The sequence below is a fragment of the Heptranchias perlo genome, chromosome 10 (assembly GCF_035084215.1).
Source record: "Heptranchias perlo isolate sHepPer1 chromosome 10, sHepPer1.hap1, whole genome shotgun sequence".
NCBI classification, from domain to species: domain Eukaryota; kingdom Metazoa; phylum Chordata; class Chondrichthyes; order Hexanchiformes; family Hexanchidae; genus Heptranchias; species Heptranchias perlo.
This window is the reverse complement of record NC_090334.1, coordinates 60803456-60831449: the sequence shown is the minus strand read 5'-3', so window position 1 is coordinate 60831449 and position 27994 is coordinate 60803456. Positions and strand designations below refer to the sequence as shown.

General features: G+C 41.8%; 1 protein-coding gene across 2 annotated transcripts; it reads right to left on the bottom strand.

The window, feature by feature from the left end:
* Positions 1 to 61: 61 nt before the first annotated feature.
* snapc1b (small nuclear RNA activating complex, polypeptide 1b) lies at positions 62 to 27979 on the bottom strand. 2 transcript variants are annotated; one of them, XM_067991913.1, is made up of 10 exons: positions 27848 to 27979; positions 24561 to 24725; positions 20077 to 20236; positions 19562 to 19702; positions 19055 to 19162; positions 15034 to 15189; positions 12296 to 12361; positions 7035 to 7097; positions 5042 to 5168; positions 62 to 475 (listed from the first exon to the last, which is right to left on the bottom strand). In XM_067991913.1, the coding sequence occupies exons 2-10, from the start codon at positions 24686 to 24688 to the stop codon at positions 447 to 449; spliced, it is 978 nt and encodes a 325-aa protein (XP_067848014.1). In that variant the 5' UTR covers positions 24689 to 24725; positions 27848 to 27979; the 3' UTR covers positions 62 to 446. The 2 variants fall into 2 exon arrangements, with proteins under 2 accessions (XP_067848014.1, XP_067848015.1); XM_067991914.1 differs by lacking the exon at positions 27848 to 27979 and adding an exon at positions 27504 to 27694.
* Between the last annotated feature and the right edge of the window lie 15 nt (positions 27980 to 27994).

Genomic DNA, 27994 nt, shown 5'->3' with positions numbered 1-27994 from the left:
ATAACACACCCCAAAAAAGGTTGTCCAAGTACCAAATGATGAAAATCAGAAGTTACTACTATGCCGATCAAACTTTACTATATTTAATACTGAATAGAAACCATACATCATACATCACACATACAGGGCTTGCAAACAAATAAAGCACCCTTTTACAATTCAATACTTGAGCACAATTCAAGGCTTGTTGCCAAATGCCAACGGTGCACAGTACCAGAACCACAAGGAAATGGTATTCATCCATTTTCACCAAAGAAACAACAGCATTTTAATGTGTATTACTGAATTAGACAACCGCTGTTCACAAGCTTGGTGCTTTCATCCATTTGATTTTGACAGGGGGTAGCTTCGCTCTTTGCCACACCACTGGAACTACAGAAGATGTAGTACATTACTCATATTAGCTCAAGTTATTCTACGTCCACTTGCCAATGCTGTCTTCACTGTTATCGTCTCCTCTTGGATGGTGGAGAATCTACAAACAAAAAGAACTTTAGTATTAGACATCTGTAATCCCAACCAGAATGAATAATCTACTTAAATGCTGCCAATTAATGGGATGACTCTTATGTCTAAGTATTACAGAGAAGACCATGGAAAGCTTATTTGCCAAATAAATAATCTCAGCAGTGATCTAACATGATGTGCGTGGTCCTCCAGAGTCGGATTTTCAGTCAGTAAATGAACCCAAAACCATGAATCCCTGAAGTTCATTCCTAGGGTTTCTAGGCCTCAAACATGCTGGTCTCAAATTGGGGTGAACTTGTTGCATGGTTGAAACAGGAGCATATAAATGAACAGCAGGTAACTGCCAATAAAGCTGCAGTAGCTAACTGAACAGAGCAGCACAATGGAGCACCAAGAATGGGGAAAGACAACCCCGCCTGCTCCTGCACACCTCTCGGTAACTGGTGTCACAGCGGTGATCTGGGAGCAGATTTGCCTGCTTTCTGCGCCAGGGATGGTGTGTTACTGGGATGAGACAAAGGAACAATACTTGTTACATGTCCATATTTCATGTGGACAGCCTGTACACTGTCAGTGATCGTGGACCAAAATCAGTGCAGATTAGGCCTCTCCTATAAGCAGCAGATTGGGAATGCCTGCTCACAGTGTACAGTGCCATCAATCACAATAGGCAAGAATTCAGAAGTAAAAACAGAAAGTGCTGGAAATACTCAGCAAGTCAGGCAGCATCTATGGAGAAAGAAACAGTTAACATTTCAGGTCGATGACCATTCATCAGAACTGGAAAAAGTTGAAGATTAAACAGTTTTTAAGCAAGTACAGAGCCAGGGAAGTTGGGGGGGGGGGGGGCGGAAGAACAAAGGGGAAGGTCTCCAATAGGGTGGAGGGCAAGAGTGATTAAATGACAAAAGGAATGATGGTGCCTGACTTGCTGAGTATTTCCAGCATTTTCTGTTTTTAATTTTGGATTTCCAGCATTTGCAGTATTTTGCTTTTGATGAAGAATTCAGAAGTAACACTTGAGAAAGGGAATAGCGGTCTTGGGGTTGGGGAGGAAGGTGAGGAAGCCTGAAGCATTGCTTTTTTTTTTGGCAGGTGGAGGGATAAAGAGCATTGGGAGCTTTGGGGAAGATGAGTCTGGTTGGTCTATTCAAAATCTAAATGTTAAGATTGTTAGATATTAAGTTTTGAAAAAAGTATAAACAAAATCAGTTGTGAAGCATAAAAAAAAGTGTTGGAAATTAACCAGAACACATCAATTTTAATGTCACAATTTAACATTTTCCAGGGGACCATGCCACATCCCTTAGAAATACGCCACCAGTTGGGGGAGGGGATTGTATTTGGAAAGGCTTGGAGCTAACTAGAATGATCGCATAGTCAATAAGACTGGGCCTCAAACCCTCTATTTGCTCCTAAGCAATCATTAAAAAAAAAACTTTCTTCTCCAAGTATAGTTATTGGTAAAGGCAGCAAGCTTATGTCCAGTACTAATATAAGTATTGAAATGTCAGCCTTGGCTCTGTGGTAATACTCTCACCTTGGAGTCAGAAGGTTGTGGGTGCAAATCTCACTCCAGAGACTTGAGCACATAATCTAGGCTGATGCTCCAGTGGAGTACTGAGGGAGTACCGCATTGTCGGAGGCGGCATTTTTCAAATGAGACACTAAATCGAGGCCTCATCTGCCCTCTCAGATGGCCGTAAAAGATCACCATCCAAGATAAAGCAGCCCGCTTGATTGGCACCCCATCCACCACCCTAAACATTCACTCCCTTCACCACCGGCGCACTGTGGCTGCAGTGTGCACCATCCACAGGATGCACTGCAGCAACTCGCCAAGGCTTCTTCGACAGCACCTCCCAAACCCGCGACCTCTACCACCTAGAAGGACAAGAGCAGCAGGCGCATGGGAACAACACCACCTGCACGTTCCCCTCCAAGTCACACACCATCCCGACTTGGAAATATATCGCCGTTCCTTCATTGTCGCTGGGTCAAAATCCTGGAACTCCCTTCCTAACAGCACTGTGGGAGAACCGTCACCACACGGACTGCAGCGGTTCAAGAAGGCGGCTCACCACCACCTTCTCGAGGGCAATTAGGGATGGGCAATAAATGCTGGCCTCGCCAGCGACGCCCACATCCCGTGAACGAATAAAAAAAAAAAAAATTCACAGAAGCGGAAAGGAGTTCTCCCCAATGTCCTGGCCAATATTTATCCCTCAACCAACACCCAAAAAAAACAGATGATCACGTCATTATTTCATTGCTGTTTGTATGCAAATTAGCTGCCGCGTTTTCCCACATTACGACAGTAACTACACTTCAAATGTATTTCATTAGCTGTAAAACGCTCTGGGTCACCCGGAGGTCATGAAAACACTACATAAATGCAAGTTCTTCTTTCTTTAAGGGTCGAGTCTATTATTTTCTGTATTTGATGAGCAATAGCTATGTTCTGTAAACTACTGTATTGTTTTTGCTACTGCATATCTGTTACTTTCAATAAACCTGCTCCGTGGTTCATAGCTTAAGCTACAATCTGATTAAATATTTATTCAACCACTTTCTGAGATCACGATAAGATTTAGGACATATTCGGCAAGCTAAATAAAGTGACAAAAATCTCTGTTCAACCCGAGCTTGCTATATTACCATATATCAGGCAAACAAAGCCACACACTGGTTCGCAGGGAGCAAGGGCTCACTGGTGCCGAATGTGAGAAAAATAGATGAGTAAAAGCCTAAAAAACAATTTTTTTTTTTAAAAAGGGGGTGGGGGGAAAGCGAGGATAAGACGAGGGGAAAAACGGTGAATACGGAACAATAATACAAAACAGACACTTGTTCGCCTCCTCTTCCTCCTCCCAACTAATATTCTAAATTCTATATCTTTATTAGGGTCTGTACTCATCACTGGCATGCTGAGCCTGGTTTCCAAGGTAACCACTCGATTTTCCTCAGCTGCACTGTCAGATGGTATAGAGTTACTTTAGTGAAATCTTCAATGACCATAATTCTGTTAGACCAACCAATTCAACAGCACGAAATGAGAACGGATATCGCAAATATCTAATGTACATAAACCGAAACCCAAAATACTGCATTCTGTTGGAGAGTCTACACCGAGCACTAGATCAGGGTCAACGTCCCTTAAATTTATCACTAAAAGAACGAAGGAGTTTTTTTTTTTTAATAATGAGCATTGCTAGGACATGGAATGCTCAATCAGAAACTGGTGGAAGCAGAATCCATTATAAATTTTAAAAGTAGATAAATATGTCTAGAAAAATTAGCTTTATCCCAGGGTACGAAGAGAGACTAGGGATCAAGCTTGTGAAGTGCTAACAATCATTATGAGTGTCACTGAATGTTGGTCTTATCTTGATCTTATAATTTCAATAATCCATTTGCAATGGCATGAGAGCGCCATTTATACATTTTTTTTTTAAAAACACCTTTTGATCATTTATTTTTCAGTCTCCAACAATATCTCATGGGACTTTTTTTTATTGACAACTGTGAGGTCTAACACACGGAGGCCCAACGTGCAGAAATCAAACTACTGAGAAACCCATATAAGTAGCTTCCATTTGCCAGATATGAAGTGCACCTTTCTGTCCAATAGGGTCATTTTACTTATCTATACCAGAGAACCTATGGAGGTTAGAAATAGGCAAGGCTAAGAGACCCCAAGTGTGCAAGGGGTTACAGCTTTAGTTTAACCAACTAAAATCCATGGAGCACTGACAAGTTCCCTGATACTTGTCTGCCTGGAGCCACCTACTTTATTAGGGCATTAATTTGTAAGACTATCCGGAGTCGAGTGAGAAGAATCCCAACCCGCAGCGACAGATTTATTTCTGAATTAAGACAGACAGAGTCACTTCCACCATCATCCACAGTAGCGAAAATTCTAAAAGTAATGCTTGCTGGGAAAACCACATAGTTTCACAGCAGTGATCAGTGCTGAGCTCTGACTGTTTAGCACTCCAACATTACTGCTGGTTATTTTTGAGGACCGCCATCCTCTGAACCTGAACAAAGGAATGAGTGCACCAGTGGATTACTAAAAAATAAAATACATCAAAAAGGTAAGTTTGTTCGGTGACCTTTTCCTGGGGTATATAATCAACAAATTATATGACAAGCTATGAAATCCTAGCTAGAAACACTATTTATTCTTTTTGTTCTACTATTCAAGAATTTTAAATATAAAACACACAAAATATCAACTTTCCCACCCACAATCTTTACACTAATAGGAAATTTTTCATGCAGGTAATGCAACTATTCCTAACATCAAGTAATAATTTTCACATGTTAGTTAAAGCTATCACATCCAGATGATCTGCAAATGGCTGCTTACATTTTAGACTGGAGCACAAGGTTACATGAAAACAAATAGCAATCTTTTGCTAGCAATGCATCAAGAAAGAGCTCTCAAGGGTAGATCCAGCATGCACGTTATATGCTTGCATCGCAATCCTGAGGAGAACTGCAGAGGGCTCCAATCCTAGAAAGAATCTATGTTCTGCAACACACACCATTTGAATACTTTGAAAATCACCTTTTTCACTGCCATGCTTTTTCGTTGACAAGTTCCTTCTTCTTGGAGATTTCTTCACTTTTGCCCAATCAGACCCAGATCTTGTAGACTCTACTTTCACTTGTCGATGACGTCTGGATCTAATTGCCTTCATAGAAAAAGTTTTTTTTTAAATTAACGACTTTTAACAAATAATCATTCAACCTCACAACATTGTTTTATATTCATGCCAATGTAAAAAGGACATGCACCAAGGAATTAAATCCTAAGCAAGTGCGCTTAAACATCAAGAATAGAATCGCAAGAAAATGATTTACCCCAGGCCAGTCTCTGGACTTAGGTGGTACCAACCCTACAGAACTAGATAATAACACAGACCAGAATGCACAGATACAGGTGAAGCCTGAGATGTAAAAAGAAAAAGTTACAAGCCAATATCGTCTTAGAATTTCACAACTCATGGACTGAAAAAGGCTGCAACATTCCAGCAGGTATTTCTAGGAACTCAAAGCTGCAAAGCTTTTGGGGTAGAACTGGTGTGTGCCCAGTTTTGGATGAGAATCAGTGCTGCAAGCATCGCACGGCCAAACAGAGACCAGAGGCCAGCCTGAAATTGAGCCTTGGGCTTCCTCCAAGTATTCCGGGCCAGTTGTCAGCACCACAGGCAGCTCACCGTTCTCCAGGATTGAATGCTTGGCCCTCAAGTAAGTTCCGAGTGGCAGGTTGGAGTGAGCAATGGGAGCTTGGTGGGGGGGGGGGGGGGCGGGGAAAGAGGGGAAGTGATTGCTCGGACTGTGTTGGGGGGGGGGAAAGTGAGAAAAAAAAAAGTCCTGGCTCCACAGAAAGGTTTTTAAAAAATAAACAAACCTACCTATAGTTGGTGCCAGCTGAAGAATCCGAAGTCGGTGACTATTTTTGTAAATGGGTCCTTCAACAGGCATTAGGTCCTTGAATATGTTAATTAGGGACCCAACACCTGTTTTAAGTGTCCATGCAGGACACGTAACAAACCGGCCACACCAATTTAGTATATTGGGCGCAGACAGTCCCACTGCTAAATTGGTATACTTTGCGCCCATTTTACGGCCCAAAATTGGTACATTGCATACCAATTTCTACCCCTTCTGTGCCCTGCTAATAATGCAACACTGGTCCAATATTCTCTACCTTTCTGGGTAGGGAAAAGTGTATAAACATTTGGTGGAAAGTAATAATCTTTCTGTCATGCTCTAGTAATGTCATTACATGAGAAGAAACAACTACAAATAATTGTGCAAACTCTGCATAATGCATCCTGAAGAGTGGCACTGCGTGAAACCACAAACTACCCAGGGATAAAAGGTACACTCTCTAACTAACATGCTTTAAATGTCTGGAAGCCATTACCACATTAATTTAAATCATGCTCCTTAAAATCTTTTATTGTTCACCTAGCTTCCAATTTTCTCCCAAAAAGGGCACTCTGCTGGGGTAAGAGTCCACGAGCAGCAATAGCAGCCCTCCAGTGCCTTCCATTAGTGACAAGTCAAGTGCGAGCCTGCCTTCCAAGTATTAGCAGGCTCATTAGATTCGGAGAACCATTACATCCAAGCTGAACCATGTCTTCACCTGGCTCCTGCACAGGCACACAACCACAGGGATCAATGGATATTCTTCAGAAGTGGGAATTCTGGTCAGCATTTCCTTAACCAAGGGACAAGGCTAATTGCAGTGTTCTGCTTCTACCCAATTGAGATCAGCTAACTCAGCAAAGGCCAGGGTTTGAATGATTCTGTGCCACACCAGGAGATGTGCTTACCCATCTAACAGCCTTTGATAAGAAATATACATTCATACCGTGGTCCAGAATCAAACTCAGGTCTTCTAAAGTGAAGTTTACATCACTACCTATCAAGAGCATGCCATCAGTTCTCCACTTAGTAAAGTTAAACATTAGTTTTTGCAATGATTCCTTATCAATCGTCAGGAACAAAGATAACCAGGTAATTAATAAAACAAATACTGATATACAGACCTTGACTGCGAAATTGTACGATTTGGACTTTATCTCTGCTAGGGTCTGTGCACGTTCGGCACCCTGTTAAAAAAAAACACCAACTTTAACTAGTTTCTAAATTTCTTTTTGTACTTAAAGACTACAAATTAGAGCAAAGTAGTATTGCTAACCGCAGTTCTTTTTGTTTAGCTATAATAGATTTACTATTATCACATTTATTGTAACATTAAAACGTATTATAATAAACGCGAACATTCGGTTAACAGTGCTAAAGATGGTAAGAATCTACCACAGTTTTGATCCAGCAACACTAGGCAGACTTTGGATCTAACATTGGCCGTCAATACATGGATACTTTTACGCACTGATTTCAGAAGGGAGAATTTGCCTTCAGATACAAATCAAGTCAGTATCCCAATAATGTACAATTATTTTTACATCCACTTCCCCCCCAAACAAATTTATCAGTGCATGTCAACATAAGCATCTTCAGTCAGTAATAAACAAGTAGTACAGTGTAACAATGGAACACAACAGTATTTTGTTCATGAAAAGAAGCTGATGTTGTAGGGGGAGCTTCATGCAACAACTCAGTTGGCAACTCAGGCTGCTGAGGAAGGACAGTCTGCAGCTGGGGGCAGAGAATAAACCATCACCATCACCCATGATCTAGGCACATGCCAGCCAACCACTGTAAATAGTCTGCCAAAGTTTTCAAATTAATTTCTATTACAGTGCCGTCCAATAGAAATTGCTGACTAGCCACAGGGGTGGCTACGGTGACACAGTTTTAGTAGAAAATGCCTTACATACACTCACACAATACAGGTAAATGTACTTCACATGTGGCTATTTACTTAAACATCTACCACCATTCAGTAACCAAGAAAGTAAAGCATTTAATAATCAAAAACACACACTCTGCTTTTCATCTTACCATTTTACCAACAAATGCATACGAAGGTTAAAGTACACATGCATATGCCCTCCGAATAAATGTCTATCACTCATTTTTTAGTTACAAATCAGAAATCTGTATTTCCAATTAGCTGCTAATTGTAGCCATGTGATTTATATAAATTAGTGTTAATTGTATTCAGGTGGTGCATATCAATTAGGAACTCGTATCCATTTATAAAGAGAGCTGATCTAGGGTGCGGTGTGGAGCTCTGTGAATAAAGGCTTGGAAGCAACTGAAGACTAGGCTCTAGTATTCTATCCTTCACCACCTGGCTATCCAATTTATAACATTAGCCACATGTGGCAAGTGGCTAATGTATTGGACAACACTGCTCTATTGCACAACACACAATTCGCAGCAAGAAAGGCATGTCCTGGCAATCTAGGATGCTTAGTTAGCACAGTGTTCCATCTACAGGAACACCAGTTTAGAATGCTTCACATTAGTTATATGGCGAAGAGAGGAAAGTTTAAGGAATGCGTTCACCTCAATGAACATATCTTGCTCCTCATTAAAGGCTAACCGTTATCATCTATTCTAATTAACAACGAATGGACATTCACATTTAGCTAATAACCAATAGTGTGTCCACATAAACAAGGTGATAGATAGTTTGCATGGGTACTGTAACTACAAAAGCAGGGACTCCTTTGATGGCAACTCGCCTGAAAGAACCTTTCCCAGCCACTGGTGACAGTATGGCAGCCTACATATCAGCCACAACATTAAAGCAACTGCGCAAGTGGCAGTTCCGGTTTTTAGCTGTCGCTCAATCCACTGCACAATATAAATAGGACAGTTTCTATATCACTAAGGATCTGAGCGAGTACAGCAGAACCACTTCTTTAAGGCATTTGCAATATAAGTGAACCTTAAGTCTCAGAGAAACAAATAGTGCAGTGAGCATTTGTAGCCCGGAAATCAATTGTTTGCCTGCTGTGAATCTAATGCTGTTTGAATTTACCACAGGCAAAACAGAATTCTGCAAGATGACAGCAATATTGTATTTATGACTTATGGGTTTTGCTCAGCTCTCTACTATTGTAAAGTTCTAGTTTTTGTTTTTCACATTTATCAAGTGTCAGAAGTATCAACTAATCCATCAATCTCCACAGCTACCAATTGTGAGAATACTCGGAGTCAAATACACTTATTAATTTCACCCCCTGTCCTTTAAAGCTAAAATTACTAGATTTCAGATTTGCTTCTGTGGAACAGAACTTTGGAATATAATTTTTATGTTTATACAAGACCAGTTCCTAGTAAAATAAATGACAAGTTTTAATTAATAAACAGTGAGCTACAATTAATTTTATTAGCGATCTTACAATTTAATTTCCATGAACACTAAATTGTTCTACAGCTACAATTTGTTTTTCAATTTTAAGTAGGTAACAGTCAGGAGCATAATGCTGAGTGCAATCAGTTTTGTTTTAGAACAGCAGAAATCTAGGCCTAGAGGAGGTTCAGAGATAGGGAGTGGCGAGGCCATGGAGGGGTTTGAACACGAGGATGAGAATTTTAAAATTGAGTTGTTGGTGGACCGGGACCCAATGTAGGTCAGCAAGCACAGGAGTGATGGGTGAACAAGACTTGGTGTGAGTGAGTGTTTTATTTCATGTTTTATGTTAAGTCTTGTGAGAATCACACAACCTTTCCCAATTCCCTCATAAAACCAATCTTCCATTCTTTACCATGTCAGCCTGTAGTGTAACCTATGGTCACACCGTAAAGCCAAAAAAAAATCATCAGAAAACTCCACAGGGGTAATGGGTGAATGGGACGATGCAAGTTAGGATATGGGCAGCAGAGTTTTGGATGAGCTCAAGTTTATGAAGGGTGAAAGATGGGAGGCCGGCCAGGACAGCATTAGAATAGTCGGGTCGGGAGGTAACAAAAGCACAGATCAATGTTTCAGCAGCAGATGGGTTAAGACTGAGGCAGGGCCGGAAACAGGCGATATTACAGAGATGGAAGTAGGCGGTCTTTGCAATGGAGACGATATGGTGTCAGAAACTCATCTCAGGGTCACATAGAACACTGAGGTTGCGAACAGTGGTTCAGCCTAGGACAGTGGCCAGGGAGGTGGATGGAATCGGTGACTAGGGAAGAGAGTTCGCGGCATTTGAGGACAACAAAGGCAACTTAATGAAACCAAAATCAACGCATCACCAATCACTGAGAATGAGGAGTTGTTTGGTGCAGAGGCTGAGGAAAGAAAGCACTGAGGATATCTTGGTGAGAAACTTGGCATAGGGTTTGGGTGGGCAGTAGAGATAAAGGATTTTAAAGGAGAGGCAAGAGGGATGGAATAATATGAGGTGCTCAGAGGAGGAGAAAGTGCCAGAGGAGTAGGGGGACAGACCAAGTGAGATTTGATAAGAACCAACAACCAGCACAGCAGTTTGGGCAGGGTATAGTTAGGCAGGGAGGCTTCAGTGAAGGGGGGGGGCAGGGAAGAAGTGCGAAAAGGTGTCACCACCCGTGAGCCAAGTTTCCGTCAAAATTATGATATCAATTCAATTATCCACAATAAGGTCATGGGTGGCAAGGACCTTGTTTGCAAGTGAACGGATATTCTGGAGGGACATGCAGAGACACGGTGATTGTTGATCTGCTGGCAAAGTCCACGGGGTCAGTAGTGGGAGGGATGAGTGGGACATGAAGGAGGTTGGAAACAGCTGGATGGGAAGGTCAGCGAGAGAGTAGGATGGGGCAGTTGGGGTTGCTGCTCGTGAGGAGGCAGCGATAAGTGCCTCGATGGGCCCTTTGGAGAATGCCAAGAGAGGCACAGAGGGAAGCTGCAAGATTATCCAAGAGGGAGTCAAGCCTGGGACAGCGGCAGAAGAGAAGGAAGGTAAAGGAATAGTGAAGGGTTGGGGTAGGGATTTGGGGGGCAAAGTACCCAAGAGGGGAGAAAATGAAAGGAGACATGACTGGGGAACAGGAAGGCGAGGAAACAGGAGAGAAGGGCCCCAAGAGGGGTAAAGAGAAGAGAAAGAAAAAGGGAATAGAAGTAATGGGCTCGGGTCTGGAGCAGCAGCTAGAATGCGCACGCAAATAGACACAGGAAACTCAGGGATGGCAAAGTTTAGGACAGATATGTCCTGGTTGTAAATGGAGAATAGGGAGGAGAGAATAATAGGGAGTCCAAAGTTGAAGTCAGAGGTCTCGTGGTATGATGAAGTTGACTTGTAGGTGGGGTGGAGTCAGCTTACAGCACTGACGAACTGATGTCCAAGATTGGAGACAGATATGGAGGGCAAATGAGTCCAGGAGCTGTTTGATGGGTAATGTATCTGTGGGCACACTGCTAAAGGTATTTTCGTGGAAAATGGGCAGCCAAGGTGTGGCGAATCGACCGTGAGCCAGCATAATCAACCAACTGCTGAAACAGGTTTTGCTGGATCATGTTATACCTAGGGAAAGCTATTGCCATTTGATGCCTAGATACAACTTTTACAAATGTTTCTGTGCTCACAACCAATGATGATTGTGATTGGCATTTGTCCTCATTACAATGGTCTCTAGCTACCACCCTGCAGTTATGCCACTCAGTATACACTACAAACATTCAGACTTATGGAATTGTTATCAACAGCTTTCATTTTGCATTGAACTACAAGTGATTTAAGTAGTTTAGCAAGTGCATAATGGGAAGCACAAGAGTTACATACTGCTGTTTATGGCCAAGATTAATCTCGGTTCTGAATGGTCATGAAAGATCAAGCAGCAACATTTTTGCAAAGTCAACATAAGACTATCTCTGCGTGACTAAAAACTTCAAACACTTAGAATTAGATATTTAGTTACGAGTTAAATATGCTCCCCTTCCACTAAGAAACAAAATGCAGTCCTGCAATATTGTGCCACATTAACCTCTTTTCTACAATGTAACCAGGCTTATTGAAGCACAGCATCAGTGAATTTACAATACAACCTAGAAAAAACATAATTCTGATCTGATGGCAAGATGTTAAATACTAAAAACTTTGCAATATTTGAAACTCAAGTAAATTATACACATTGCAAAAATATTTTCTTCCCAACACACAAAACTGGGCAGCTTTAAAAAATGCAGTGCGTATTACTTTCATTTCCACATATACAACACAGCAAAGGTTCATGAATAATTCACTATCCTTATAACATTTCTACTGAGGGAAAGAAACTCTGCAGAACTTTGGCAAAGCTAGACAATGCATTACAGTCTCAGATTTACTGATATCGTTTGATCACTTTGGTAAATGGAAATCAGAGTCATCTGCAATCTCCAGTACAAGCACCAAGGTCATTACTTTAATGGCACTAGTCTCACCTTTTCGTCTTTAGGTTTGTCATCTTCGGAGACAGAGGTTCCTGGTTGATCACTCAACTTTATGATCTGCAAAATTTTAGATTAAAGGAACTGTATTATTTGATTTCCTTAAATAATCAGAACTGGTTAAGAAGCTGAAACTCCTGAACATTTATAAGGCAATAAGATTAGATAGAATGCATCCTATCGGAAAGTTAGTTTGTCTTCCAAGGTGAAAAAAGGACGAATCAATTCTACAGCAAATATGGATAGACTACCTTTAAAATGTTAAAGCAGGAGTCCGTGAATTTGCAGATCTTGCCACCTGCTTGTATTTTGCTAGATCATGGCACTAAAGATATACCAATGATCCAAAATTTAGAAGTTACCCAATCCACTTGCCAATTTCATACATAGCTTTACAAAGGCCTATCTGGACATCAATGCACAGTAAAGTGTACAGTGAAACAGAATACAGCCACAAATCCAAAATACAGGACCAGTGAATTCAGAGGTCTGTATTTGGCACTGCATTTATACATATTAACTGACTGGCAATGTTACATCTTGAGGAATGCAAGCTAATTTCTACAATGTCAGCATATGTAACAAAGTACTGTATCTGTACAGCACAACCAATGCTGTTCTTGATACTTATTTAAATAACATTACAACAATCTACAAACTTTTTATTCTGAGCAACATTAAATGGTTAAAAGCAGGTGCTGGCCAGTAATTCACCAGTTTTGCAAATCAAATAGATGGTTCAGAACAAAATACACTGTCCTGCCAAAATACTGAGTCCAGTTACTGGCAGCAAGAGCAGTCTACAAGCATAAGGGGGGTGTTAATCTTTCACTTATGCAGTGCTCTTATACCTTTTAGAAGTAACGTGAAGGTACTTTCACAAGTTAGCTAATCTCAACCAGGGCAGCAATAAGGGTGCTAATGTAGGCCTCAGTCCCAGAGCTAGAGAGAGAGAGAGAGAGAGATAGAAAGCGAGGGCGAGAGCGAACAACGTAGCCCGGGTTTGCATTCCCGGTCCTTATCTAGTAACCCGTGCATGTGCGTCACCATGTAAGGACAGAATCTGATGCCCTCCCATGGTGGAATAGCTTGACAAAAAATTGTTGAGGCTCAGACATGAAGAATGTCATCGGTGGAAGTGCATCACAGGAGTCAGCACCCTCAGAAAAGGAGGGAAAAGGGAAAGAGAAAAGAAAAAAACACACAGATGCAGCATCTCTTTAAACAAGGCATACAGTTTAAACATTTCAAAAAAAATGGGGTCTTTACAACAGATACCCAGAGCACAGATTGCTGGCTCTGTGTTCAGCTTCAGTACAAGGTCTAGAATGCTGTACTCCATTTAAAAAAAGACAACCTTATTCAATTCTAATTTTTCTCTGTAGAAACTGATCAAAGTTTCACTGTAAACACACAGACACTAATGGCAGCATTAAGATCAGCTTGTACTGCCTCAAATGCTTTAAGCACTTGACACCTCATTAGTCTAAATGCCACATTTCATGCAACCTCTTGATAGCTGAGATTGCCCTCTGCGATTACAGAAGGAACGCATCAATAACGTGGTCACTGGAAAGCGATCAAATACTAGCCTCAGTCAAGATTACTTTCACATAAATTATCAATCTCGTGTTGCATATTGTTTTCAATTTCTTCCACTGTAAAGATATACATCGATTTCATCTTGTGCTAACAGGATACTCTAGATCAAAGCTCAGAACTGATTAAGCCTCTGGCTTCAACATACTCAATATTACCTCTATAAAGCATGCAAGTTCAATATCTCATTTATATTGCAGAACTGCTTCCAGTACTAAAATGGACGTACAAGAGATAAATCAAAGAGAAAAACTAATCTTCCTATTACTCCTATCTTCTATTCTAACTTGGTCTCTTTCTAAGGGCTGTATACTTTAGAACAACTAATGTGTAATAGTCAGCAAACCTTAATCCAACCCCATCTAATTATCTCCCCTCACTGCAGGTGTGACTCATGCTGGAGGATATTTCAACAGTTGTTGCAGCCCTCCACTACCTCACTTAAATGGTCACTCTTCATGTGTCAGCCAGTTAATACCAGCCAGTTATTCAACTGTGGGAAGAAAAACTTAACAACCGAGCCTGGCCCTATCTTCATTCAACATTTACACATATGCATCTACCAGCAGGGATTACCAGACAGCTTTCATGACTGGTCTGACTTTTTCCTACACTACCTGAAAGACAGAGGCCAACTGCAGCACTTGATCATCATGCTAGATGAGATCAGCTAGCTCAGTACACATTAGTAATTGAATCTGGAACTTTTCATGGGCTGTACGGCTCACCAGGCGATGCATCACTGAGCCACTGGGCAAGTTCATAAGCCTGATGAAATGTACCAAGTAGCAGGCAGGGGGAAGGAACAAAAAAAAATTGACCCCAACAATAAGGTCACATGGCAGCCCTCCACAGCAGAATGGTACAGGGTGGGGCTAGGGAACAAGGGAAGAAAGAAGAATTGAATTTACTTACTTACCTGTGTCCCAAAGTTTTATTTTTGCTTTTAAATTAACTAACACATTATGCACAAGTTTCTAGCTCTGCATCCACTAATGTTAAAGTTAGCAAAACACTTCAGTTTACAATGGTAATGCCTTGTTTATTTCAAATCAATTTCAATGCACCTTGCACTGAATCACAAACATTCATTAAAATTGCCTCATACTACAAAGTTCCACAACTCATTTTACCTTATTCACTTGCCATTGCTGAAATTCCACTGTTATGTTCTTCAACTCAGACACAAAGTCTCCTCGAATTAAACTTAATGCCTTGTCCAGCTGGGTTTTGTTTGCAGAGATCATACGTTTCATTGTTTGATAGTGCTCATGGACATTCATCAATTCCTTTAAAAGACAAAGATTTAAGGTCACTTCTCAAAACACACAAAAATTCAAACCTTCCCCCTGCCAGTTTTTTATCCCCCCTACCTGCGGCAAAGTTTTACAGGTGCTGTCACCTTCAGTTGCAGCCAACTGCCCATGTTTCATACGTGAGCAATGACTGAGTACTGGCAAGCTATTTGGTCAGTGGGGCATCACAGACCTGCCCAACCCTTTCTAGCTGGGATCACTGGATTGTGATGAAGGGCATGAACCTTGGTTAATTTATCTCTGCATAACTCACAGTCACCTAAGCCAAATGTAATGCCCCTACAACCATCCTAGTTGAGATCAACTATCTCAGTACTGACTTGGAACCAAATTGGAGATCTCCCTGGTCTTTATGGCTCAGTTACTACAAAACCACTGGGAACTCAAAATCAAAATAGCAAAGAGCAGAAAAAATGAGTAGAAAATCATTATATGATTAGGCAGAGTCAACTTGGTTTTATGAAAGGGAAATCATGTTTGACAAATTTATTAGAGTTTTTTGAGGATGTAACTAGCAGGGTAGACAAAGGGGAACCAATGGATGTAGTATATTTGGATTTTCAAAAGGCATTCAATAAGATGCCACATAAAAGGTTGGTACACAAGATATGGGCTCATGGGGTTGGGGGTAATATATTAGCATGGATAGAGGATTGGTTAACGGACAGAAAACAGAGAGTAGGGACAAACGGGTCATTTTCAGGTTGGCAGGCTGTAGCTAATGGGGTGCCACGTGCATCAGTGCTGGGGCCTCAGCTATTTACAATCTTATATTGATGACTTAGATGAAAGGACCGAATGTAATGTATCTGATTGCTGACAATACAAAGCTAGTGGGAAAGTAAGCTGTGAGAAGGACACAAAGAGTCTGCAAAGGGATATAGACAGGTTAAGTGAGTGGGCAAGGTGGCAGATGGAGTATAGTGTGGGGAAATGTGAGGTTATTCACTTTGGTCGGAAGAATAGAAAAACAGAATATTTAAGTGGTGAGAAACTATTAAATGTTGGTGTTCAGAGAGATTTGGGTGTCCTTGTACAAGGAACACAAATGGCATGTTGGCCTTTATTGCAAGGGGGTTGGAGTACAAGGAGTAAGGAAGTCTTACTACAATTGTACAGGGCTTTGGAGTACAAGGAGTAAGGAAGTCTTACTACAATTGTACAGTATTGGTCTCCTTATCTAAGAAAGGATATACTTACCTTCGAGGTGGTGCAACAAAGGTTCACTAGATTGATTTCTGGGATGAGAGCATTGACCAATGACGATAGATTGAGTAGAGTGGGCCTATACTCTCTGGAGTTTAGAAGAATGAGAGATGATCTCATTGAAACATACAAGATTTTGTGAGGGCTTGACTTTAAATGTATTAACAACTAATGTGTAATAGTCAGCAAACCTTATTCCAACCCCCTCTAATTATCTCCCCTCACTGGAGGTGTGAATCATGCTGGAGGATATTTCAACAGTTGTTGCAGCCCTCCACTATCTCACTTAAATGGTCACTCTTCATGTGTGAGCCAGTTAACACCAGCAGGTTATTCAACTGCGAGAAGAAAAACTTAATAACCAAACCTGGCCCTATCTCCCAGGGCCAGGGTAGATGCCGAGAGGTTCTTTCCCCTGGCTGGAGAGTCTAGATCTAGGGGACAAAGCTCCTTATCTTGGGACTGCCATTTAAGACTGAGATGAGGAGGTAATTCGTCACTCAGAGGGTGAGTGGAATTCTCTAACCTGGAGGGCTGTAAATGCTGAGTCATTGAGTATATTTAAGGCTGAGACAGATAGATTTTTGGACTATAGGGGAATCAAGGGATATGGGGATCAGGTGGGAGAGTGGAGTTGAGGTCGAAGATCAGTCATGATCTTATTGATTGGCGGAGCAGGCTCAAGGGGCCATATGGCCTACTCCTGCTCCTATTTCTTATGTTCTTAAGCACTGATCTGATCTGCATTGATGTAAAACAGGCATGAGGAGACATCTACTGGGCAAACAGTGGCTAGTTTCTACAAAACAGGCCCTGTATCCCTACCTACTATTGGTTTCATGAGCTTATTATTTTTGGACAGCTTAATAAAGAGATACTAAATCTCAGGACTACAGGAATTGAATTGTCTGGGGACAAGTGCTCTGCTTCCCAAAGATTTTGATCTGGAATGTGATAAATATACATTTGATTACAATTGAAAACGAAAATTCAGTATTTACGGAGCAAATACATATCATGAGAATTCCAATGTAATTTTTACTCAAGTTAGAATCAACAGTGCTGATGAAAGAAAATGGAGATGAACACATGAATTACACTAGGCTACTTAAGTCTCGTCAGAATCACATGACCTCTCTCAATTCGCTCACATAAAATCAATCTTCCATTCTTTGCCAGATGAACCTGTAGTGTAAGCTATGGTCACGTTGTAAAGCAAAATAGCCCCAGCATCTTAAATCTCTCCTCATAACCGTACAGCTTCTCAACCCTATCATCATCCTGCAGTAACTACACTGTACACGCTTTATGGTGTTATTCCCCTTTCTACAATGGGATGCCCAATACTACACACAGTACTCCAACTGTGGCCTAACCATTATTGTGTGCAAATTTATACTCATGTCCCTATTTATAAAACCAAAATGCTGTTTGCTTTTTTTTTTCAAGGGTTTTATCTATCTGCAGTCACACTTTCATGGAATTATGTATTTGAACTCTTAGGTCTCTGGGTTTCCCTTCACATGCTTCACTGTCTTCACATTGTGTGTGTGTGCTCCTGTGCCTTGATGTTCCTCCCAAAATATATTACCTCACAGCTCTGCACATTAAATTGCATTTCCCATTTTGACCCATGTCCTCCTGAGGTCTTGTACAGCCCTTCTCCCTAGAATTCAGTTAGAAACAATAGATGGGGAGGGAAAAATGAAGTATGTAGAGGATAAACTATATGTAAATCACAATGAAGACTGTAACTGCGGACAAGTCATTTTACCATTCCACATACTTGGAGGTGTACGCATAGAGTGCTATTAAACTTCAGTGGGTTATAATAGTAGGCAGTATCCTGATATTCCCAATTCCCCTTCTGAATCAGTAAGATCCTTGAGACCTTCAAGCATATCAACTGAAATAGATGGTATAGTGAGCTTATCTAGTGAGTAGCCCAGTTACAGAAACCAGAAAGTTTCCAGATTTGAACTTTGGTCTGTAATTAGTTAGCTGATCTCAGCCAGGCAGTTGTAGGGGTAGGGAACTGGATTCACCACCACCTGTGGGTGAGCGAGAGGAGAAAAGAAAAAAAATCAAAAATAAAATTAGCTAGGGTTCATGCACATCTTGCTTAGAGATGGCTATTCTTATTTTCTGGGAACGCGAAGAAAATACCATTGTTTCAATGGTCACACAGGTATGGTAACCTAATGGTTATGGCTCTGGACTAGCAAATAATGGCAAGTTGTAAAACTAAATTCAATAAATCTGGTCATTTGTGGCTGAACATGAAAGATGCTGATCTGCCCTAAAAGCCAAGTGGCTCACTAATGTCCTTAAAGGGAACCTGCCACTTCTATGCAATCTAGTTTACATGCAACTTCAGTCCCACAATACGTAGTTGACTCAATGCCCTCAGTGCAACAAGGCACAGGATATTAAAAAAAATCTGCCTTGCTGGTGCTGCCCACATACCAAGAACAATTTTTTAAAAAAATCTCCAGATGTCATGGTCAGCCTCACAAATTTTTATTTTTAGTTGTGGTTCAGATTACCCAAGATCACTGTTATACCACAGGGACATTCACGATTCAATCTCCCAACAGCTTTCTTCCTAAATCATTCTCCAGTACGGTCTTACCTCCAAAACATCAACAGTAATGAGCTCAGACACTAGATTAGACTTCTCCCGGAAGTTCTCATTAACAGCGTCATTAGGTATTGGTCTCCTCTTTTTATTGTAAACGAGCTGAAAAACATTTTAAAAGCAGTTCTCAGATCTGTCTTGTCAAGTGCAATCTTCATATAAAAAGGAAACTCATTCTTACATAAATATTTATGCACTGAAGAATACATTGTCCAGTTTTAGAAAGGAACCAGTGAAGGTAGTAAAATTACAATGATCTACAGCATGACATTGCAACCTAGAAATTACACTATATGATTAAATGAAGACTTAGCACTTCCATATCAAGCTCCTCCGTGCACTATTTTAATGAACAGGTGAATTTAATGTGGGTTGATGCCTCCATTAAAATAAGGAAAGAAATTTGATACAATACTTTAAATGCTCATACAATAATACTGTACAGAATTTCCAAGCTTTGATGGCCAAAAACTCAGTTAGAATTCAATAATTAGCACTTACCAATTTTGGCATTGCTGTGAAATGGAAGGCTTTGTCATTTAAGAGTTTTTTCAGAACATACACTGCATCAAAATGTTCTGCATTCACCATTTCCTCTTGGCAATTTAGCACCTCATCCCAGTCCTTCAATGCCATCCTTATCTGCAAATATAGATTTAACTGTTCATTATGTAAACGTCATTTACTGTATTTAATTCAAACACCAGGGTGGCACTAAGTATTAAGATTGGAGGGGGGAGGGAAATTAGCTTGGGTTTCCATTCCTGACATACACGTGTGTGAGTGTAGACCTGTGTCTAGATTGTAATGCGCAGAGATAAAATTCAAATAAATCAGGCTATGTGCAGTGAGAAAGGAACAGTTTGAACATACGGGAGATTAAAGTACATTTGATAGCCAGAGGGGTGGAAAAAAACATATGAATCTCCAGTGATAATTAAAATTTTGGAATCATCAATAAGGTAGTAAAACAAATGGTCATTCAGCAAACTTTACTAGGATAATGTTATGCTTACCTTTTGTTTAGGTTTACAAAGTTGTGTATTGTATAGTCCGTAAAGAAGGTACAAGCCTCCAAACCGGATCTGAAAACTATAAGGGGGGAAAAAGTACTGACTTGCAAGGGCTAATGCTTCTCTGGTGAACTTCCTGCTGTCAATTTTTCCCATTTTTCCACTAGAAAAGAACAAATGTATTTATGCCATCACTTTTCATATTCATTTCAAATCAATGTGCATGCACCAATAAATGAATCTACATGTTATTCAGCACCACCCTAAACCATACTAGCACAGGAACACAGCAATCTCATGTGACAGGATGTCATGCTCAAAACTGGCCTGCCCCATTCCTGGGCTGCTACTCAGTTTTTGTCTTAACCCTAGGAAATGGAGTTGCGGCTTTGAGAAACTACTGAAGTGCTACAACCTTACATGCTATAGATTGTTGCAAGTGACGTTTCTTGGTGCACTGCCAGTAATGCATTAGGTTTTGTCACTGATAAGTCCTCGAGGGCCCTGTATTCCAATTTGAAGCTCTTGCTTTTTTTTTTTATTCGTTCATGGGATGTGGGCGTTGCGGGCAAGGCCAGCATTTATTGCCCATCCCTAATTGCCCTTGAGAAGGTGGTGGTGAGCTGCCTTTTTGAACCGCTGCAGTCCGTGTGGTGAAGGTTCTCCCACAGTGCTGTCAGGTAGGGGGTTCCAGAATTTTGACCCAGTGACGATGAAGGAACGGCAATATGTTTCCAAGTCAGGATGGTGTGTGACTTGGAGGGGAACGAGCAGGTGGTGTTGTTCCCATGTGCCTGCTGCTCGTCCTTCTAGGTGGTAGAGGTCGTGGGTTTGGGAGGTGCTGTCCAAGAAGCCTTGGCGAGTTGCTGCAGTGCATCCTGTGGATGGTACACGCTGCAGCCACCGTACGCCGGTGGTGAAGGGAGTGAATGTTTAGGGTGGTGGATGGGGTGCCAATCAAGCGGGCTGCTTTGTCCTGGATGGTGTTGAGCTTCTTGAGTGTTGTTGGAGCTGCACTCATCCAGGCAAGTGGAGATTATTCCCTCACACTCCTGACTTGTGCCTTGTAGATGGTAGAAAGGCTTTGGGGAGTCAGGTGGTGAGTCACTCGCCGCAGGAGGTGAGCATCTGACCTGCTCTTGTAGACACAGTATTTATCTGGCTGGTCCAGTTAAGTTTCTGGTCAATGGTGACCCCCAGGATGTTGATGGTGGGGAATTTGGCGATGGTAATGCCGTTGAATGTCATGGGGAGGTGGTTAGACTCTCTTGTCTGGCGCGAACGTTACTTGCCACTTATCAGCCCAAGCCTGGATGTTTTTCCAGGTCTTGCTGCATGCGGGCATGAACTGCTTCATTATCTGAGGGGAACACTGCAATCATCAGCGAACATCCCCATTTCTGACCTTATGACGGCGAGAAGATCATTAATGAAGCAGCTGAAGATGGTTGGGCCTAGGACACTGCCCTGACAAACTCCTGCAGCAATATCCCGGGGCGGAGATGATTGGCCTCCAACAACCACTACTATCTTCCTTTGTGCTAGGTATGACTCATTGCATTGGTGGTCATCTTCCAAAATGATATAGACTATGGAACAGTTCCTACAGATTGGAGGGTGGCAAATGTAACCCCACTATTTAAAAAAGGAGGGAGAAAAAAAAACAGGGAATTACAGACCAGTTAGCCTAACATCAGTAGTGGGAAAAATGCTCGAGTCTATTATAAAAGATGTGATAACAGAACACTTGGAGGGCATTAACGGGATTGGACAAAGTCAGCGTGGGTTTATGAAAGGGAAATCATGCTTAACAAATCTACTGGAGTTTTTTGAGGAGGTAACTAGTAGAATAGATAGGGGAGAACCAGTGGCTGTGGTGTATTTGGATTTTCAGAAGGCTTTTGATAAGGTCCCACACAAGAGGTTAGTGTGCAAAATTAAAGCACATGGGATTGGGCGGAATATACTGGCATGGGTTGAGAATTGGTTGGCAGACAGGAAACAGAGAGTAGGAATAAACGGGTCTTTTTCCAGGTGGCAGGCAGTGACTAGTGGGGTACCGCAAGGATCAGTGCTTGGGCCCCAGCTATTCACAATATATATCAATGATTTGGATGAGGGAACTAAATGTAACATTTCCAAGTTTGCAGATGACACAAAGCTGGGTGGAATGTGAGCTGTGAGGAGGATGCAAAGAGGCTCCAATGTGATTTAGACAAGTTGGGTGAGTGGGCAAGAACATGACAGATGCAGTATAACATGGATAAATGTGAGGTTATCCACTTTGGTTGTAAAAACAGAAAGACAGATTATCTGAATGGTGATAGATTGGGAAAAGGGGAGGTGCAACGAGACCTGGGTGTCCTTGTACACCAGTCTCTGAAAGCGAGCATTCAGGTGCAGCAAGCAGTTAGGAAGGCGAATGGTATGTTGGCCTTCATTGCAAGAGGATTTGAGTACAGGAACAGGGATGTCTTACTGCAGTTGTACAGGGCCTTGGTGAGACCACATCTGGAGTATTGTGTGCAGTTTTGGTCTCCTTATCTGAGGAAGGATGTCCTTGCCATGGAGGGAGTGCAACGAAGGTTTACCAGACTGATTCCTGGGATGGCAGGACTGACGTATGAGAGGAGATTGGGTCGACTAGGCCTATATTCACTAGAGTTTAGAAGAATGAGAGGTGATCTCATCGAAACATATAAAATTCTAACAGGACCAGACAGACTAGATGCAGGGAGGATGTTCCCGATGGCTGGTGAGTCAGAACCAGGGGTCAGTGTCTCAGGATATGGGGTATGCCATTTAGAACCGAGATGAGGAGAAATTTCTTCACTCAGAGGGTGGTGAACCTGTGGAATTCTCTACCACAGAAGGCAGTGGAGGCCAAGTCATTAGATGTATTCAAGAAGGAGATGGATATATTTCTTAATACTAAAGGGATATGGGGAAAAAGCAGGAACAGGGTACTGAGTTAGACGATCAGCCATGATCATTTTAAATGGCGGAGCAGGCCCAAAGGGCTGAATGGCCTACTCTTGCTCCTATTTTCTATGTTTCTATGACTCCAGCCACTGGAGAGTTTTCTCCGATTCCCATTGACTTCAATTTACTAGAGCTCCTTAGTGCCACACTCGGTCAAATGCTGCCTTGATGTCAAGGGCAGTCATTCTCACCTCACCTCTGGAATTCAGCTCTTTTGTCCATGTTTGGACCAAGACTGTAATTTTAATAGTCCTAAATCCACCACTAATACAAAGGGCAACAGAGTAAAAAAAGTTGTAAAATTGTGACGTCTTATTCACATTTATAATATTCATATTATATTTCACGGAAACAGTGACACAAGGCGTGCACCATGTTTGCAATTGTGTACAAATGTATTTCAGTGTCATCTCAGAATCAGCAGAGAGGAATTAGAGCATCGCTGATAATTGCAATTTTGTTTACGCTGATCCAGCGTTTAAGCAGCACCATATCCAACGTGGTCTACAAGGTGTGTGTCTGGAGTTGAGTTGAGTTCCAAGAATGCTCGGATTGGGGAGAATGGAAAAAGATCAAAGGATTGACTGGTACTTGTACACACCTTAAACTGCTACCTACACACCTGTGTGCTTCCAAATTTATAGTTCTGCCTGTGGGTCATTCCCAACGTTGGGGGGGTGGTCACTTTCTGGTGCTAGCCCACAAATTACCAGATACACTGAATTCAATTTCACAACTTGTTATGGTGAAATCTGAACTCTCGACCTCTGCATTGCTAGTCCAGTATGGTCACCAATAAGCTACTGTGCCCATAATTACTGTGCTTTTTGTTTGAAGTATTTCAGGATATCCAAATCAATACATACTTAGTGAAGATTGATATATTTACATTAATCATTTTATACCAATATCAAATCCTGACTTTATATTGCACCAGTAGCAAAAGTTTGAGGTTTTGATGCTTTAACATCTTAATTAAACTACAATTTTTAATATGCAGCAACCTTTGAAGATTTGAGAAGCTGCTTACTTGAATCTGCCTGCTATAGTTGGTGTTAAAAATGAACTCTTGGAGCTTCCCTGAAGAGCTAGTTGGTAAATGCAAGGTGTGGTTGTGGCTGAGCCATTCAATGGACAAGATTCCAGGTTCAACAGCTGGTCTGTGCAGTTAGCTGTTTTCAACTGGTTGGCAGCAGGAGCACCTGGCCTCAGGGCCTCTGATCTAGAAAGCACAAAAATGAGCTAGAGTTTCCTGACTGGTACTGGGATGTGCTCATGTATGATCATCATGGTGAGAACTGGACCAGGCTCAGGTGTGACGCACTGCATGGAAAAATAGACTGTCAACACTCACTATGTCAGTTCATACGCGATTAAAGGTCATTTGGGAAAGATACTTGTGGACAACCGACATCTTTGGAAGACATCCCAGCAGCAGTCAATGCATTCAGGGGAGAGGAAGGTAGAAAAGGAGAGAAAATTGTTCAAGAAAAAAAGGTTCTTACTAAAAGATAGTTGAGAACTTCATGTCCCTCCAGATAGCTGAGAACTCCTCATACCGCACACTTTCAGTCTGCTGAAAGCGCAAAAGCAGCCTTTCAAAATCAGTTTTCAAGCCAGCTGTCAACGACATGGTTTCCTCTTCTGCAATGTCTTCAGTTACAGATAGCCTGACGGCAAACAAAGATAAAAAAAAAAGGTACATTTAAAAGGGGGAAAAAAGAACTGAACATATTTTGTGTGCAAAACACAAGTACCCAATTACCTACTCATTTTCAAACTAACATGGTGGTTCTCTGTGGGTCAGCAAGCTTATCCAGTGAGTAGCTGAACCATACAGACTAGGAATGTCCAGATTTAGTTGCAGATTGTGCCAAACCAGCTCATATCAGCCAGAGCAGGGTGTGGCTGAGCCATTCAATTGAGAAGGTTTAAGGTTCAACTGCTGATCTTTGTTGAATTAGCTGGCCTTAGTGCCCCTGGGCTAAAGAGAACAAAAATCCCACCCCGCTTCCTGTAAGGACTCTATTCCATTCTCCCAGTTTCTCCGTCTCATCTATTCTGAAGATGCCACCTTCCACACCAGTGCTTCCGATTTGTCTACCTCTTTCCTCAACCAAGGATTTCCCTCCACTGTAGTAGACAGGGCCCTCGACCTTGTCCATCCTATTTCCCGCACGTCTGCCCTCACCCCTTCCCCTCCCTCCCAGAACCATGATAGGGTCCTCCTTGTCCTCACCTTTCACCCCAACAGCCTCCACATTCAATAGATCATCCTCTACCATTTTCGCCACCTCCAGCGAGATGCCACCACCAAACACATCTTCTCTTCTCCTCTCAGCATTCCAAAGGGACCATTCCATCCGTGACAGCCTGGTCCACTCTTCCATCACCCCCCACACAAGCTCCCCTTCCCACACCACCTTCACGTGCAAGCGCAGGAGTTGCCCTTTCACCTCCTCTCTTCCCACCTTCCAGGGCCCCAAACACTCCTTCCAGGTGAAACAGCAGTTTACTTGTACTACTTTCAATTTAGTATACTGTATTAACTGCACACAATGCGGTCTCCTCTACATCGAGGAGACCGAACGCAGACTGGGTGATCACTTTGCTGAACACCTCCGCTCAGTCCACAGGTGACCCATTACTACCCTCCTTGCCTTGCACCATCATCCCTTTTGTCATCATTTAATTACTCCTGACCTCCACCCTATCACAAACCTTCCCTTTTGTACCTTCCTCCCCTACCTTTGCCTGGCTCTGTACTTGATTAAAAACTATTAAACCTTTAACTCCTTCCAGTTCTGACAAAGGGTCATTGACCTGAAATATTAACTCTGTTTCTTTCTCCACAGACGCTGCCTGACTTGGAGTATTTCCAGCATTTTCTGTTTTTATTATAAAATTCAATTAACCATATTTCCTATCAAGCAAACACTGCTGGAAGTTTGAGTGTCTTGACATTGGGTGACAAAAAAATGTCTGCCATTATTACAATATGATGAATCGACCAGATGCAGAAATCATGCACATGCTGTTTGCCTGCCCAGCTTGTCGCTCAAGCTGGAACACCTTGCTTCTTTATAATAGTCTGAGGATCACCACCAATTCAAAAAAAATCATCTATCAATAAAACCTCAATAAACATCATAGAATCATAGAAGTTTACAACATGGAAACAGGCCCTTCGGCCCAACATGTCCATGTCGCCCAGTTTATACCACTAAGCTAGTTCCAATTGCCTGCACTTGGCCCATATCCCTCTATACCCATCTTACCCATGTAACTGTCCAAATGCTTTTTAAAAGACAAAATTGTACCCGCCTCTACTACTGCCTCTGGCAGCTCGTTCCAGACACTCACCACCCTTTGAGTGAAAAAATTGCCCCTCTGGACCCTTTTGTATCTCTCCCCTCTCACCTTAAATCTATGCCCCCTCGTTATAGACTCCCCTACCTTTGGGAAAAGATTTTGACTATCTACCTTATCTATGCCCCTCATTATTTTATAGACTTCTATAAGATCCCCCCGAAACCTCCTACTCTCCAGGGAAAAAAGTCTCAGCCTATCCAACCTCTCCCTATAAGTCAATGTGGAGGATAAAGATGGATGTTACCATGCTATTTGATATTGGGCATATTCTCAGATCTTTCTCTAAGCAACCAATGTCACCTCACTGATCGAGGTTACAGCCAGACAATGTGTTGGGAACTCATGTTAAATTAACAGTCAGCACAATGCTATCAAGTGGGACTTTGGTCTAAATCCCAATATTAGTCACTTCAAGTTTGGAAGTTAAACGAACACTAGGCCTTTCCCTGACATCACCAACAGTTAGAAAAACAGAAAGACATTTAATCAGCACCATCCGTTGATGACTGAAAGCAACAATTCTATAACATATTGAAATTAGTACATGGGTCACACATTCCATTTTAGAGACAGGGATTTCCAATTTTAAAATGTCAATTGTTGGCTATTATCATTTTCTGTCATGTCTGCAAATGACACCTTAATAGGGCTTCCAATTCTAAACTGAGCAATGTGGTGTCATGGGTCCCGTGAATGCCATCTAACTACATTTTTTTCCATTTCTCCAAATATAAAGCAAAATGCAGATCTGGATATCAGAAAATGCTGGAAACACTCAGTCAACATCTGTGGAGAGAACAGACAAGTTAATGTTTCAGGTGCAAACCCTTCTTCAAGATCTCAGTTTTAAAAAGGGATATATATCCAAAACGTTTAAGTTGTCTGTTTTCTCCCCAGATACTAACTAATCTGTGTATTCACCATTTCTCCAAGCCTTTGTGTATGCCCAAAAACAGCCAAGTCAAAGCATCACGTTTATTACCAGTCACCTATGGCTACAACCTGTTATACCAAAAAGCATATTTGCCCTTGTAGTTAAACATATAACAAAAAATGAAAACAGCTTCCACGTTTACCTTTACGAAATGATTTTATCTGTAAACTGAAGATTGCAACAAGGCTTTTTGAGAGAGCTGAGGCTGCTCTGGGGCTCCACGTGGATCAACATTACTGATCTCTGCAAATACATGTCGCTGCTGCGCAGTGCTAATATTATGTAGCGTTTAATTAGAACATTTCCAGCTGTGTGCATCAACAAGCTCTTTTAAAGTTTGCAAAGTAGAAAGCGGGCCAGAGCCCCAAGAGAGCTGGCCGCAGACTCACAAAGGCCCAGAGCCTCCCAACAACTTTTTAAAAAAAACGCTGCAGAACAGCCTCGTCCACCCCGGGGCCCACTGCTTTCAAACTGGCCTATAATTACCGTGTATTCCACTGCAGCCTCGGAGAGAGTTTCCCTCCGGCCGGGTGCACGGTTCCAGCTCCAGGCACCGCTTTGACCCCAACCTCGATTAATGGCTCGAGTGGTAACTAAGCTACGGCACCTTCGAGAGACCAAACAGTGGAAGCA

What these genes read in the sequence shown, in the direction of transcription:
- snapc1b (XM_067991913.1), bottom strand. Translation starts at nt 24,688, where the DNA reads ATGTCGTTGACAGCTGGCTTGAAAACTGATTTTGAAAGGCTGCTTTTG. An exon ending in AAGTTCTCAACTATCTTTTA is followed by an intron (nt 20,237 to 24,560) that starts GTAAGAACCTTT and finishes GTTCTTTTCTAG; the next exon opens with TGGAAAAATGGGAAAAATTG. An exon ending in TCACAGCAATGCCAAAATTG is followed by an intron (nt 19,163 to 19,561) that starts GTAAGTGCTAAT and finishes AATGTTTTTCAG; the next exon opens with CTCGTTTACAATAAAAAGAG.